We start from the raw sequence: 13,760 nt of genomic DNA on the forward strand, positions 1-13,760 counted from the left end.
TCCTCGCCGCACAACACAGCAGAGTCCGACGGCACAGGCAGCCTCCGCCGTCGGCAGACGCTCCGCCCCGACCGCCCTCCGCATCCGACGCCGACCGAGCCAGCCAAGCAGCGCGCGTTCCTGCGCCTAAATATCGCGAGATTTGGATTTTCGCAGAATTTTCGCGACGGGCGACGCAAGGAGCTAGCGCGGGCTTCCCCTCTTTACTATCTATACGTGTCCTATACATTTTAAAAAAAAGTCCCCTTAAAATCAGGAGATGGCAGCAACAGATCAGTCAAGCAACGAAGGCATTCCGAGTTGAGGGAATTTGAAATCGGGCCGGTTCCTATCCATTTTATTATACAGGGAACTGTCGTTGTTGGTTGATGCCCAAATTCTGTTTTTACAAGAAATTTCGCTTTTATTGCAATCCAATGGAAAAGATCAACTATGATCATTGTATAGTTATAGCTTGTGCTGTTCTCCATATTATTTTGGAAGACAAAAAGTATTTGCAGAGCCATTTATATGCAGTGATGTTTACCTGCAGGCCTTTGCTGAACGAGATTTATCAATTTAATGATTCCACCGCCTCAAATCTACAGTGCATCCCCCCTTTAGCGGCTTCATCAATATCATTCGAAAAAGTTTATTATGCAATTAGCCTATAAACCTGTTTAATTGAGGGGTGTTTCCTCAAAATAGCTTGTAGAAAAATTGGGAGCCATCATTCCTGAAACGCTCAACTGTTGTTTCAAATGAAGAAGCACTGCCCTGAAAAACAAAACAAAACACGACAGCCATGGCCAAGAGCAACTGCATATCTAAAAGTCTGCGTTGCTCTTTGCATCTTATTCAGCCTACTCACTTGCAATGCATACTGATATTATGTTACAACAAATGCTGCAAACACAAAAATAAAACAAGGTAGGCTGCTGCTACACCTCACATCAGCCTGACAGCCAACACTGGTCTGAAGTGTCTTAAGGAGAAAACCATGCAGAGCAACCCTATTCATGATAGCCCGTTAGTAACTCACTTCTCATGTACTAAGTTCCTTTCTCAAGTATGTCAGCGTGTGATGGAAGCGGAAAGAGCCGGAGGCAGCATTGTGAATGAGCTCTCTGATGATACTTAACAGCACTCCAATCACCAAAGCAGTCTCCGTATATATGCAGTATGTAGTGTATGGCATGCTTTCTCCTTAGCTTTTATAAAGCATTTGCTTTCAGTTCTGGTAAATCAGATCTGGTAAAAAGATACAAAAAAAGCACCAGACCGTGGATCTTATATCCAGAATTTATTTCTCAAGTGTGAAGCAGATGGCGTGGGGATCGGACTGAGTTACGGATAACAGAACATAGCTTAACAAAATGGAGCCATTTGCTCCATTATGTCATTGTTCTCCATTTTACAGCTTGATGATCAAACCCCCAAAATGTCACACTATCACTCAACAAGGATGCACTAGATGAGCTGTGAGCCTGTGTTGGCTGATTTTTAGGCTGAACCGAACATCGAGTAAAGAGATTCTGAATGAGAAGAGTTGATCTTTCTTCAAATGCCAAATCTGCTGTGGTACTCCTTTTGGGTGCTTTCAGTAGTTCAACTCCATTTTTAGGGACAGGAGTGCATCTTCTTCATTTTCTACCATGCACCTTGCAGCATGACGGCAACTACTCCATTCACCTTCCAGCAAACTCCCAAGAGATGGCATATCAAAATTGCACAAAGTGAACATCAAGAAAAGCATGTCATGATCCAAAACTAGATGAAAAAACAAAGACTTGGCATGCAGCACTGCCGCCAAGGGCAACTGATTGCAAACCAATTATAAAAATGAATGGAAACTGTCTGCCAACCTTCTTTCAAACTATGCATAAACCAATGTCTTGATGCTGCTCACTACATAAGCACCGTCAAAATACTGACTGATTATGGTGGCAGATAACAGCACCTCCACTGTGTATCACTAGATGTGACTATACATAATAACCCCCATTGTAAATCATGCATACTTCCGAATCTTTTCAGTGTGTCCACAACAAAGGGATCCCTCTCAGTTTGCTTGACCAAAGATGCCAGTCAGGTTCTCCCTCAGTTTCACTTCTGCCGTTGCAGTTTATCTCCAAATAAAAGTTTCTCAAACGGTGGTTTTGGAGTGCACTTTCCTAAGTTGGTGAAACCGTATTAAACCAAAATCGATGTCGCTTGTCTCCTTGAAATCACCATATGGTGGGATAATATTAACCAGAAAGGTAGAAGTTGTGTTTGTGGCAAACTGTCTTGTTTCTCATAATATCATGGGCATAGAGTTGACACCTTGCAAAACGAATACGTTTGTAAGACGTGAGTTTTGTTCTAATGCCGCTCCCTCAGGCCTCCGGTTCTCACGTAATTTCATTACACCCATCTCTGCGCTGCCGAGCTGGGCTTGACTGCTGCTGTGTGGTGCTTTGGACAGTCAGTTTACTGCAATGTGATTAACTGAAGAAGCCTGCACCATACAGATAAATGGGCCAGCAAGACTATCAGATATGATCAGATGCTCCTGGGTTTAATATGATGTCAGCCTGGTGGCATATTAATTTGATATTGTATCGGGCAATATTTCCAAGAAGCCAGCTGTACACTGGAAACTTTCTGCACCACATCATTATCACTACTTAGCTGTGTACTACTCGGAAGATGGTGTGCGTGCGCAACCAGAGCGATTAAAAGAGGAATAAACAGCAACAGAGACGGCAACGCGTTATACTACAACAGTGTGGTACATTGGCAGAGGCAGCTAGAGCGCAAATTATCCAACAAATTAAGTTTGTCGGGGACACCAGCTGAGACCTAATGGGCGGAAGTCGAAGAAGAAGGGACAAGAACGAATGAGCCAGAGACACCAGCATGGTGAAATGAATAATATGCGTAAGGGAAGGATGTGTGTTTTTAAGTTTGATCCAGCAGCTGACATATGTAGTGAGGGATGCTAACATGCTCCCGGGGCCACATGTGTCTGGTGGATTGAATTAAACATCATTCACACTGAGGTGCCTTTCTTAGAAAAAACTTCTCCTGGATTTGTCTGAGCACGAAAGCACGATTTCTGTTCCTCCGGCAAGTCTGCAGCCTCTCTGGATCAGGGAATTTTAAGTAGACCACGACTTTGAGCCGTTTCAGGCGAATACTGTCCCCTCCTGACTCTTCCCCTGTACTGGAAAAGTAGAGGCATCTCGGTAGTTCTCACCAGTTTGTTTTGACACCTTTCTTGACATCAGCACCCCTTGTGACTTAGAGAATACCATGTGCTGCATTATCAGCACCGGGGGGGGGGGGGGGGGTGGAATGTTTGGGGAGGCCAGAAGTCTCCCAGCTCGGAACACCTCGGCTGGTGCACCTTGAGGTCCACTGACTTTGGTGGCTTCGGGTTGTTTGATTGCTTGCTGTGGTTCTTAAAATGGTTGGCTGGTTTCCCAGGTTGTGGTTTATTGCCTGCTGTGCGATTGCTTTGACTGTGTCCTCTCATACAGATAATTCATAGACACACACACACACACACACACACACACACACATACACGAACACTTCGGCACCCAAATTGTACCTTCAGCTCCTCGACCCATAAACTCTTCCGTTACCAGCAGACATAAATATGTGTTACCATATGATCGGGCCATTGTAAAACAGGAGGCAGTGAATAAATGCTGGTGACAACAGGTCAGTCTCTTAAAATGACTCTCAAAGTGTGCGGGCCAGCACCTCGCTCCTCTCAGATACAAATCTGGGACGCTGTAGAGTCCTAACTGGACCCTCCCCTCATTAAATTTTGGAAAATATGTTTGATTCTAATCACTGGGTTGATTTTGAAACTCAGCTATTCATTGTAAAAATCATTCATCCCCGAAATAATCATCCCTTAAGCCTATGAAAGAGGGACACTGGGCCGGCCTCAATCCGTGCATACGTTTGTTGCAAAACATCTTGCTGCGTGTGGCCCCGGGGTCCTCTGCCCTTGCTCCCATCGCTCTCGACTCTGGTTTGGGCTAAAGGAAGCGCAAGCTTCAAAATTAATAAGCAAATGAAGGTTCGGTACACATAAATAAACGTTGCACAGTGGGATGTTTTGAGCGTTTCCTCCGGTTCCAGCCCACTGGAGTGCACCGTTGAGCCTCTCCGAGTTGTCATCAGCCCGGGCGAAACAATGGCGAGGGAAGGTGCCCAACTGATAGCCCCAATTACATGCCTGTGGTCACACACACTCTCTATCCTATTACAGCCAGAATGAGAGCCATGGCAAATTAGCTTGCTTATGAGATTGGCTAGTGGATTCCTGACGGTGTAGCCTGATGTCCGCTGCGGCATCCGTTAATAGGTTACTACTGAGCCGGGCCTCTGCACAAGCGCTCGGTTTGTTTTCAGGACAGAGGAATTGTTATGTTAGATCCAGAGCATCCGTCGATAAATCAGCAAAGAACATAGAAATACACAATATGCAATATGCAGTATGCAGATCAGAAGCAAGCCCTGCCATTGTGTGGGTTTCTAAAGACAAAATGCTTCTCCAGATGGGGGTGGGGTGGGGGATTTTACTATCGAAGAGGGACATAAGTTGGTACAGTATGTGCAAAAGCAGCGACTGAAAGAAGAAAAAAAAAATCTGGTTTCATGTGCTGAAAAAAAATAGCTTGTGAGCGCCCCCCTCTGGTCATACGTGTTTCCACCAGGGGTGGTGTGTGAACCGTAGCCCTTTCTTGTACGGTCCCAAGTTAAGTGAATAAACGACACGGGAAATAAAAAAAAAAACAAGGCTGCACAGTCAGTTTTCAGAAAGCATTTTTAAATTAATTTTTATTATTTTAGAGCTAATTTACAACAAGCGATTCACTGAACTGGAACATTTTATTTTGCTTGATATTGTCAGTTAAATATATTTTTCTGCATCAGTTAACTTTGTTGTAACGTTATAATCAGTCTTTTCTGTAAAAATTTTTATCTTATAAGGAATATCACACTATGATATGGATGGCTGAGAGATATTAAGAAATACATTTAACCTTCAAATTAATGAACTGAAAACATATTATCCCCTTCATGAAGAATGTCATTTTGTCTGTGTTTCTGTGGTTCTGTAGATGTGCATGGATGCGCGCCAAGTGCTAATATAGTCGTGTGTGTGTGTGTGTGTGTGTGTGTGTGTGTGTGTGTGTGTGTGTGTGTGTGTGTGTGTGTTCTCCAAGCAAAGTGTCTGGATATCGCTGCTGTCTTGGAGCAGATAAACCGGGCTGTGGCTCTGATGGATTCTCTGTTTCCACCTAGTCAGCAATGTGCATGGCTAAAAGACCCAAAGCCACATAGCACCCCAACATTTCTATTATTTACAACTCTGGCCAGGACCCCCAAAACTTTCTAAAAGTAAGAAAAAAATGCAACAAAAACAAAAACAAATATACAGACCTAAAGTGATGAAAAACAGGATCAGTGAGAGTTCTTAACCATAAATCATAAACAAACAACCAAAACATTGATACCTTTCATTCACAAGCTTTAGCTGGTCCAACTGCAGCCAGGAGATGCAAGTGGGCAAAATAAAGAAAGGATAAATATGGACGGTCACTTCTACCTCTACTTCTATTTTCACTCTTATAGTCATAAACCAAAACAAATTCTAAGTAAACACAAACACAGGCTTATAAGCCCTTGGAATCCGTTGCCTCGCACTCGTTTTTTTCCCTTTTCCCCCGCTGATACCTGGAGCATATAATGCTGTCAGTGCAAATGTTATAAATATCGATATATTCCTTGAAGACACACACAAATCTGCCTTTGTTGCATAACATCTTAACACTATTGCACTACATTGTCATGTGCATTTCCCACTTCCTTGCACCAACACACACACACACACACACACACACACACACACACACACACACACACACACACACACACACACAACACATACAATCCAAGTATATAGTATAATAATACATTATACTTAGTATATGTTATATTGGATAAATAATATGATATTATTATTATTCATTATACATACAGTAGCACACACGTTCTTTTCACCGAGCACACACCAGCAGGCGTGCATACCTACGCATGCATGCACACAGTCACACAGACACACACACACACAGCTGCATTGTACATGGACTTCAGTTCTTTTTGAACATATACAAGAACGTGTCACATATGTCAGTTCATAGCTTGGGAGTGAGGCCCGCTGCACCTTGACCTTCGTGGGTTAGATATCTCCGTCTGGGGTTTTGGCTGTGTTTTAGGACAATAAAATGGGAATTCTGAGTAAATTCAACAACAACCAAAACAGCAATACTACCCAAAGGAAACGATGAAGTTTTGTTTTGAGATGTTAAGTTTTTATAGACTAAGTCCTGTTAGAAATTGTCATAAAAAAGATATATATATCTATATATCTATATATTTATATATATAGGCCATTTATCTGTTAAACATAACTTCACTATAATTTGTGTAGGAGGAGGGAGAGAAAAGCAGAGAAAAAGAGGAGGAGATAGATAAAAGAAGACTTGTGACGCCCACGCGCATAACTTCCCATGCACACGTACTTCCACACGCACAGGCACAGGAACACAGATACACACGCACACACGCCATGGCTGCTGCTGTGTGGCCTTGGAGACAGTGTGCATGTCTGCGGCTGTAGGGACTCTCCGGACAGGTGATCAGTGGCTTGGCTGTGATGTGATGAAGCTAAGCAGCTGTGCTGTTTGTGCCTAGAGATAACATTCATCTTGAACTCTGACTAGCGGGTCAGAACAGCCAGTACCCCCTGCAGAGGAGTGTGCTAGGCTACAGCTGAGGTTACAACTCTGTTTGCAAGTGTGAGAATGTGTTTGGATTAGTGGCTGGAATTGTGTGTGCTGTGTATATGTGAACATGTTTGTGTGTGTGTGTGTGTGTGTGTGTGCGCGTGTGTGTGCATCTGGGTGCACGTGTGTACATAAAGGCAACGGTATACTTGCTGCAGAAACTAAATTCAGCTAGTTCATGTTAGCAAAAGGACACAATTGTGGAAATAATGGCGTGCTGCGTTGGCTTCAGCCTCTGCAGAGCTGGCTGGAATAGACATATCCCTCGTACTGGACAAATTCTTTCACACACCGGCCCCAAGTGCACCGTCATCTGCAAATGATCGAAAATATCACGTGTTGCCTTGTGCGAAAGCTTCTCCTGATTATTTCCAGCTGATGTCTCTGTTGCAGCATCTCATGTTCAGCCTTTTCAAAAGGAGCCGTTGTGAGACTTGGCTTGCTGGCATTATTAGAGCGTATCTGCACCTTTGCAACTGATAAACTAGGGGTTTAAAGACCATCAGATGGCATCAATTCTCATGCCCCCTCGACACACCACCTGCAGAGCATGTGAGTAAACAAACAGAATGAGACCACAGCAAGTACGCACATATTTGTATGCAGTGACGTGTTCGTTTGTGGCTTGATTTGGGGCGTGTCAGCCCTTCGTTGTAAGTATACCGCTGCCTTGTGTGAGCAAAGGCTGTATTGTGTGTAAAAGATCCAATTGTGTACGTGATCTACACTGCCATAAGACCACTTCCTCTTCCCCCCATCCCTTCATAAGACATGCTAAAAAACTCCTCCACAAAAATGGGGTGGAAAAGGAGAACTCGGCCTGGTTATTTGCCTTTCTTCTTTTTATTTTTTTTAATTTCATTTTCCCATCGTTTTTGTCTCCCGTCTCCAGTGTCTTTGAGGATGCATGCACAAATTCTGTGTATGAGTGTTTTTTTTTGTTTTTTTTAAAATAATTATTTGAGCTGCTTTTAAATAATTCCTTGCAATACTTGTAATGGGTGATTGAGAAAATGCCAGTCTTGGTCACTGAGGTGCTGTTCTTTGTTCTGACTCAGAACTGAGCCTTTCCGACGAGAAAAGACCCTGATCTGGACGACCCCTCCATCAGTCTTCCTCCTCTCCTATGCTGAATGAAGGCAGAGCTGACAGGAGGAGGAGGAGAGAGAGCTGGGTGATATAAAAAGGAGGGATCAGAGAGTTTTTGTCTTTTTGGCACCTCCGTGTCAGACATAGGGGCATGGAGGTGTTCAGCAGGAGAAGGTGCGAGAAGTATGGGGAGGGTGAGATGGTCTAATACTCTGTGCTTACCCTGGTTGAGTGTTCCTGCTGGGATCACCCTCTTTATTCTCTCTCAGTACTCAGCCCTGCTTCATTAAAGTGGAATACTGATTAGATATTTTCCGTCAGTCTCTTTCTGTCCTATTTCACGACACTCTGTGTGTTTATATCTATCTCTGTGTTTCTCTTTTGGTGTCACTCTCTGCCCCACTTTGTCACTCCCTGTGTATGTCTCTGTGTTGGTCTTTGTGTACATTTGTCTCGGTGTCGTTCTCTGTGATAGTCTAAGCACTGACTTCGCTGGAGGACAAACGGGCAGGAAGGCTGGCCGCTGGGGTGGAAGGGTGGTGTACAGGTAGGTGGGTGCGGGAGTGGACAGACTAGGTGGGTGCAGCATCACAGCCTCTCTCGAGTGGGAATCCAGATGTAAGGCCCTGATTGCTCCTCGATCACTGTCTTTACTTTGTGGTAAACCTCTTCAAAGCTGTCCCCTTCCACGACAGCTGGAGCAAGGGAATGGGTGGGCGGGCGAGGGGAGCGACAAAAACGGGTGAGGAAATGAGGGACAGAGAAAGGGGTGATGCAAAAAGTAGGGACGAGAAAGGGGGGAAAAAGAGACAATAGGGAGGAGGAGGTGGGACAAGAGAGATATTGGGGAGAAAGATTATCGGACCTGTTGGCTTAGTGAGTCAAGAAAAAGGATTTAGATGTCACATTACGCCATCAAGATCCACTGACAAATTTCTGCTGCAGATCTCTACTATGTTTTGCCTTTCTACTAAGTCCCCCCATGCCCTAAGCCCCCCCCCATGCCCTTGTGAGAATCTTTATTAAAAACCTTTGACATCAGTTGAGCAGGCTCATGCATATACATATTCATTCACAGATTTATGAAATGCGATACTCTCATTAGCATTCAGCTTCTCATTTACCTAACTCAGCTGAAGAAATAACACATAGCGCCAAGTCTCAACGACTAAAGTGTGGCCAACTGTGAAGATGAACACCTGAGTTGAGATGTGAGCCTCAAAAAAGAGGAGGCTTTTCCGGCAAATTTACAAACCAAAGGAGAAAACGTGTCATCTTGTAAATCATGCTAACTGCAAAGAAGGGAATGTTTGTTATATGCACATATCAATCACCAGCATCCGAAGTACATGGTCACTGCCAGTGGTCGAACAATCTCGGGGTCTTACCTGAGAAACACTCTAGGAAGTCTTGTTCTAGTTTAAGGGCTCGGTCCATGCCTTTCCTGGCCTGCTCCTCAGTCAGGCGAGTGTTGATCTCTCTGCACAACACCATAAGAGCAAACCATTATTGGTAAGTTATGGTTTGCTTGGTATGTGCACTGATTATGGCCCACAGTTTTTTATTATAGATCATGAATGTATACGTTACATACAGGACATTCTCCAGTGACTTGGGCCGGACAAAGATGGCGATAGGGTGGAGCTGAGCAGCTTGTAATCTACGCACAGCATTGGCCGACACATCCAGGATGCAGTGTTTCCCCTGCTACTTGCACACATGAAAAAAAGAGAGAGATGACGGGGAGCAATAAGAAAACTCACAAGATCATAGATGGTGTTGAGTAATGTCTTAGGCTTGTTATTATATATTATTGTATTGTCATTATACTAATGACATCATACAGCATACATTATTATTGTATTCCAATATCACTGCATATTTTTCGAGTCCCTCACTTCCCTAAAGGAACAAGCTCTCCGTTTCACCCCCCACCTGCTCAGCCACCTCACGGACACTCTGGACACTGGTGCCATAAAGGTGGCTGTTGTACTGGCCCGCCTCGATGAAGCGGTGGCTCTGGATGTCCTTCTCCATCTGTTCCCGTGATGACACAAAGTGATAATCCCGCCCATCCACTTCATACTCCCTCTTGGGCCGAGTGGTGTCTGCGAACGCAAGGACCTTGCAGTCACTGTGGCGGTGGATCATGATTTGCACTGCTTTTATTCATCTGCATTTTCTCCCCCGATGAATCTTTATGAGGCCCGAGTCCGTGTGAATTACAGTATAGATACTTACGCGGGACACAAGAGCCAAACTTATCGGGGAACTCTGACAGCAGGTCATCATTTATCCTGTCCTTTACGGGTCCCAGTATTATGATGGGCCTCGCATAATGAACTTTGAGTGGAGAAAGGAGGCGAGAGAGAGAGAGAGAGAGAGAGAGAGAGAGAGAGAGCGGTTGAAAGAGGGGATGCATAAGGAAAATTCAATACAACAGTTACGAAATCCAATGAAACATGGAGGAGAAATGTGTAACTAGGACGTTCTGGTACGATCTTACCTTCCACTTGTGTGACTGTTTCATAACTGTGAGAGGCATTGTCCCGCACTGCAGACAGGACACACAAACAAGTCGGTCAGACTTTTATGATCAATACCTTTGAAATAAACGTTCAATGGAAGGGTGTCTTACTGTTTGTTAGAACTGAAGGCAACTTTGGCCAGTTGGTCACCAGGGTTCAAAACAAGAGAAATCGGCCGGTGGTGATCACGGTCAGCTTGTTTTGTTTAGTTTTTTTATTTGTCACCACGGCACAGCTGACTTTGGCTGCCTGTGTTGTTATGTGTCTTGACTATTGCTGCAACGCCACTGCAGCCATTTCGAGCTCTAGTGGCGGGGATTTAGTTGCTGTGGTTACCGTCTGAAAGCAATGCACGCTTCAGGCTAACTTACCTTGAGAGCCCAAGGTGTCCCGACTGTGGTCCTGCAACAGAGATAAATAAAGGTTGGGGGTTTCGACTGGGGGACGGTTTGAGAGAAGCTGCCTCATTTGAACAGTTCTGGTTAAAATGCTTACCCTCTCTTTGGCGTTAACACGAGACCACTCTTTCCTTTCTACCCTGTAGAGGTTATGAATAAAAGAAAAATAAACATTAAAAGTCAGAGAGGAGGGGGGGGAAATGCAGAAATCCCAGCAGGAGATACTTTGATCATGGGTATGAGAGCACTGTGGCTAGAATATAAGGAAATTGGGTTAGCTTCCATCAGCGGCATCAATGTGTCCAAATAGAGTAATTTACATGTTCGAGGCCATTTTTTTTGGGGGGGGGGTGATTTTTCTCCCTCTTTTTCTCCCCAATTGTATCCGGCCAATTACCCCACTCTTCCAAGCTGTCCTGGTCGCTGTGCCACCCCCTCTGCTGATCTGGGGAGGGCTGCAGACTACCACATTGCCTTTTCCAATACATGTGGAGTCGCCAGCTGCTTCTTTTCACCTGACAGTGAGGAGTTTCACCAGGGGGACATAGCGCGTGGGAAGATCACGCTATTCCCCCCAGCTCCCCCTCCCCTCTGAACAGGTGCCCTGACTGACCACAGGAGGCGCTAGCGCAGCAACCAGGACACATACACATGTCCGGCTTCCCACACGCAGACATGGCCAATTATGTCTGTAGGAACGCCCGACCAAGCCTTAGGTAACATGGGGATTCGATCCGGCGATCCCCGTGTTGGTAGGTAACAGAATAGACTGCTACGCTACCCAGACGCCCCGCTATAAAATTATTTTAAGAAGTATATCAAACCAACAAAAACAAGGACATGTATGTATATGTCATAGGTGTGAAGCACAACGTTGATAGAACCACCATGTTCATTCTGTTATTAAAGACTTGTAGATTTTGACAGATTTTCAGTGCACACACACACACACACACACACACACACACACACACACACACACACACACACACACACACACACACACACACACACACACACACACATAACTAAACTACATACTTAAACAGACAATATTATGGGATCAATGTCATTCAATTTGTAACTGGAAGAAGGCCTTGTCTTAACCGCACATTTTCAACTGAGTAGTTAAAGTTACATATTATTTACATAATATTTATAATACTTTCACTTTATATGATACTTATGATATTTTTGCATTGTTTAAAAGAGCCAATGGTTGCTCGTCTGAATTGTGTTTTTAGCAAACTGATAATCCAGAAAAGAGCGCAGTCATATCTGAAATACTCAGAGCTTTTATTAGGAAATTGACTTTGTTTGAGCATGTTAGGTGATTGAGCTCGTCTTCCTTACTCTGTCGTTGGTGTTTCTGTGAACTCCTACTTGGAATTATACCACATGGGCAATACCAAGTGACAGAATACGAGGGAGAGGCTGAGAGAGAATAGCGGTCAGAGTGCAGAAAAATATATATTTTGCCAATTTTGTTACCAGTGAGGTTTATAATGTTAGGATAAAAAAAAAACCCGCAAAATCTTGTACGTCTTCCAACAGCATATATTTCTAGATGGACTCACAAACATTTTTGGAGGGGTTGCACACCCACTCCCCCCCAATCTACTCAAATGGTACAGCTAAACATGAGACTATTTCCTATTCTGTTTTCATGAATCAATGCCCGTGGTACAAAACGCGGTCAGCTTCATAGTGGGCAGGGGGCTCGGGGTGTGGTGAGCACACTTTTGGTATTTTTGTGGCAGATGTGAACGGGGAGGAATATATCTTCGGCAGATGTGGTCGGGCTGGCGCTGGATGAACCAATCAAATCTCCTTTCCTTCCCTTTAAAAGGCACCCACACCGTTACTTGAGCTCACTGATTGGTGATGGAAGCAAGAGAGTGCAGTCCGGCGCTTTCCACACACAGGAAAAAGTTTCTTCAAGGAAGAAACTGACCTCTTTGTGCAGGAAGTGTAAAATCACTTTGTAAATTTGAACCAAGTTTTGTTTAGATAAATTGTGAGTCAGAAAAGAACAGGATACAGGGGTGTCCATGTAGCGTAGCGGTCTATTCCGTTGCCTACCAACACAGGGATCGCCGGTTCGAATCCCTGTGTTACCTCCGGCTCAGTCGGGCGTCCCTACAGACACAATTGGCCGTGTCTGTGGGTGGGGAGCCGGATGTGGGTATGTGTCCTGGTCACTGCACTAGCGCCTCCTCTGGTCGGTCGGGGTGCCTGTTCTTGGGGGGAGGGGGAACTGGGGGGAATAGGGTGATTCTCCCGTGCGCTACGTCCCCCTGGTGAAACTCCTCACTGTCAGGTGAAAAGAAACGGCTGGGGACTCCCCATGTATCAGAGGAGGCATGTGGTAGTCTGCAGCCCTCCCCCGATTGGCAGAGGGGGTGCAGCAGTGACTGGGATGGCTCGGAAGAGTGGGGTAATTGGCTGGATACAATTGGGGAGAAAAAGGAGGACCCCCCCCCCCCCAAAAAAGAAAAAACAGGATACGGTCTGCAAATATGAGTTGTCATGGCAGAACTATATGATTTGATAGTTTATAGGCCAGTGATGCTACCAAGTAATAGTCAACAAGAGGTTGGCAGTATCACATTACTAAATAACAGCATCGATCCAGCTTGATAATAATCCAACACAATATAGCCAACCTTACTCCATTCACTGGAGACAGAGCCAAGAGTGTCAAAGCTCAGAGCCATCCATTTTCTCTTTCCCACTCTAAAAATAAGTGTGCACCATACTTTTCATTTCAAAACGCAAGCCATTGATTGTAGAAATATAGCTGCCATGTATAAATTGAATGGTGAATTAGATGAACAGCGGGAAATTTATTTTTAGGTTACAGCATGAGAGGTATGACAATGCCACTTTCATGTTTTGAGCTAAATTTACAA

General features: G+C 44.5%; 1 protein-coding gene across 2 annotated transcripts in view; it reads right to left on the reverse strand.

The window, feature by feature from the left end:
* Window positions 1–8,510: 8,510 nt before the first annotated feature.
* LOC130116915 (disks large homolog 4) overlaps window positions 8,511–13,760 on the reverse strand; it is a 67,803-nt gene continuing 62,553 nt past the window's right edge. Inside the window, exons 14-21 of one of the 2 annotated variants that reach the window (XM_056285017.1) lie at window positions 10,940–10,988; window positions 10,691–10,706; window positions 10,429–10,476; window positions 10,164–10,265; window positions 9,858–10,030; window positions 9,517–9,626; window positions 9,311–9,402; window positions 8,511–8,617 (exon numbers count right to left, since the gene is read on the reverse strand). In XM_056285017.1, the coding sequence (XP_056140992.1) occupies window positions 8,511–8,617; window positions 9,311–9,402; window positions 9,517–9,626; window positions 9,858–10,030; window positions 10,164–10,265; window positions 10,429–10,476; window positions 10,691–10,706; window positions 10,940–10,988 (697 nt within the window). The remainder of the gene's footprint in view (window positions 8,618–9,310; window positions 9,403–9,516; window positions 9,627–9,857; window positions 10,031–10,163; window positions 10,266–10,428; window positions 10,477–10,690; window positions 10,707–10,939; window positions 10,989–13,760) is intronic. The other variant, XM_056285018.1, reaches the window with a different exon arrangement.

This window comes from Lampris incognitus, chromosome 8 (assembly GCF_029633865.1).
Source record: "Lampris incognitus isolate fLamInc1 chromosome 8, fLamInc1.hap2, whole genome shotgun sequence".
In the NCBI taxonomy this organism is placed as follows: domain Eukaryota; kingdom Metazoa; phylum Chordata; class Actinopteri; order Lampriformes; family Lampridae; genus Lampris; species Lampris incognitus.